The 2,500-nt window shown below is 41.4% G+C and overlaps 1 protein-coding gene across 1 annotated transcript; it reads left to right on the top strand.

Annotated features, from left to right (window-relative positions):
- The first annotated feature begins 313 nt into the window (after positions 1-313).
- Positions 314-2,127, top strand: LOC148030074 (uncharacterized). Its single transcript, XM_087687199.1, has 2 exons — positions 314-793; positions 1,828-2,127. Exons 1-2 carry the CDS (start codon positions 362-364, stop codon positions 1,888-1,890), a joined length of 495 nt encoding a protein of 164 aa, XP_087543325.1. The 5' UTR covers positions 314-361; the 3' UTR covers positions 1,891-2,127.
- Positions 2,128-2,500: the final 373 nt, after the last annotated feature.

The following is a 2,500-nucleotide window of genomic DNA, read 5'->3' as shown; positions in this document are numbered from 1 at the left end:
TGGCGTTACAGCAATGGTAGAAGATGGAAGACACATGGCCTCTCTAGATTCGTGAGAACCTCACATTCAAGATCTATATATAGTGTGTCAAGATCTATATATAGTGTGTCATAATCTGTTAGAGTCTCAATGGTTGGATATAATCATTGCTTTCTTGGTATATCTGAAAAGGTATATAAGCAATAGGATTCCACAATATAAACCCAATATTGTAAATATATTTCTCTAATATAGGGATAGCCGGAGCGCTAATACCTATCGAAGGAAGCGAAGAGCGTAATCTGAAATCTGAATGACGCGTCTCTACGAGAGAGAGAGAGAGAGAGAGAGAGAGAGGAGGGGGGGCAGGAGGAGAAGCAGCATGGGAGGGAAGCAGCACGTAAATATAAAAAAGGATGACGTCGATGAAGCAGTCGGGCCGGGGAGGATGGCATTACCGACGGCGCTGAGTGAGTCGGTGGAGAGGCTGGCGGAGGCGGCGGAGGCGTCGTTCGCGGCGGCTGAGGTAGCGGAGAGGCGGGAGAGGGCGGCGTGCGGGGCGGCGCAGGCCGCCGTGGAGGCCTACTGCGACGCCGCCGTGGCCTTTAACGAGGCGGAGCTGGAGAAGCTGCTGCAGGTGGCCCGCTCCGCCCAGCGCATGAGCGAGACCGTCAGCGACTCCGCCGCCGACTCCTCCAGGGAGTACATGAGCCACAAGGTCAAGCACTCCGCCGACCCCCACGTCGTCCTCAAGGCCGCGGCGTCCGCCATCTACACGCGGGAGAAGTCCGGCCGTGTCGCCAACTACATCAAGGTAACATGCTACTATACCTCCCACACGTACCAAAGTGTATACATATACATGCGCGCGCACACATATAGATATATATATATGTGTGTGTGTGTGTGTGTGTATAATATAGACAAACACACACATAAAGAGAGAGAGAGAGGACCCCCAATTACAAGAAGTTTTTGATATTTTCCCGTGTGAGAAAAGGGGCATTTTCCCTTTCCCCCCCCCCCTTTCTTCTACTCGAGAGGCACTACATATATAGCTACATTCGATTTGCGCAAGGTTATCCCAATCACACCTAGCTAAGTATGCATCCCCTCCCTTGCAAAAGCTCATGATGTTATCATCATGTCATGATGTTATCATCATGTCATGATGTTATCATCATGATTCTCAATGTAGGAATTATAGTGATAATTTGTCTAAAACTTCTTATGCGTGGCGCGCGCACGTACACACACACACACATAGAGTGAGTGAGAAAGAGAGTCCTCCCAAGGAACAAGGTAGTCTTGACATTTCAATTGTGAATTGTTGTGTCACATTCAAAAAATTGCATTGCAAGTAAGATAATGCTATAATAGATGGTAGCGTATGAGAATTCAACCCAACTAGGAAGGCTCTTAAAATCAAATATTAAGCCAACTAATTAAGTTAAACTTCTTACAAAGACAGAGGAACAATAACTAAACATAGCTAGTAGGGCAACAACATATGAACATAGATAATAATGAACAATATAAAAAAGAATGGCAAGAATCTTTCAACTCGAAAGCACTTTAATGCATGCATATTGCACCTACTAGGTACAAACTACATAGTGCATATCAACATTTGTAACATTTTTCACATACAAAGGTATATAATGCACCATAACTACAGACAAACAATGATCTCTTTTAGCTTGGTTGAATGAGTTGTGGGATTGTAATTTTGATCATTGTGCCTCAATGACATAGAATGGGTTACTTGAAGTAACTTTGTGGCTTGAAAATTGAGCTAAATAATATCTTTCTTAACTTAATTCTAATATTTAGGGCTTCCTTTTGCAGAGGAAATCACTAGCAGTACTTTCTTCAAATCCTAGTACTGTCCCTATTGCAAAGTATCCCTAAGATTCAATTCAAGAAGATGCATTTGTACCATCATTATCATGAGCACACACCATGAAATAACTTGTTATACAAGTTCATGTACCAATATAATAGGTGGATAATGGAAAACCCTATTATGTCTCCTCCCTAATATACAATGGTTTTTAATTATGAGTTCCTAAAGATCCCTTGCCATCACCACTTCTTTTTAAGAAGACATGAAAGTATTGAATATTAAGGCAAAAAGTAGAGACAAAAGCTTTTTACCTTGAAATTTTGACTTGTGGAATTCAGTAACATGTGGGTTCGTGGGACTTATGATGACAATGATTACATTGTTTCAAATTTTCTAATAAGGATAAGTGAACTTTATGTATATATATATGTGCCAATATTCACTATTCAATGAGAAAATTAAAGCTTGTGAAACATGTAGGTTTGGAGTTATACTTGTATATAGTAAAGTGGTATTATTATAGTTTTCCAAGGTATGGCATTAAGGAACTTGCTTGCTCTAGGCCTTCTATTTTGCTAGGTTGTAGACCACATCATGAAGATGAAAATGGTAGAAATGTATCGTATAATCTATAGAGCTTAGGTGACTAGTTCAACCTACAAAAGTTGGACCACT

The sequence above is a fragment of the Lygodium microphyllum genome, chromosome 10, assembly GCF_053477565.2.
Source record: "Lygodium microphyllum isolate KBCC chromosome 10, Lygodium_microphyllum_v1.1.10, whole genome shotgun sequence".
NCBI classification, from domain to species: domain Eukaryota; kingdom Viridiplantae; phylum Streptophyta; class Polypodiopsida; order Schizaeales; family Lygodiaceae; genus Lygodium; species Lygodium microphyllum.
This window is presented reverse-complemented; position numbering and strand designations above follow the sequence as displayed.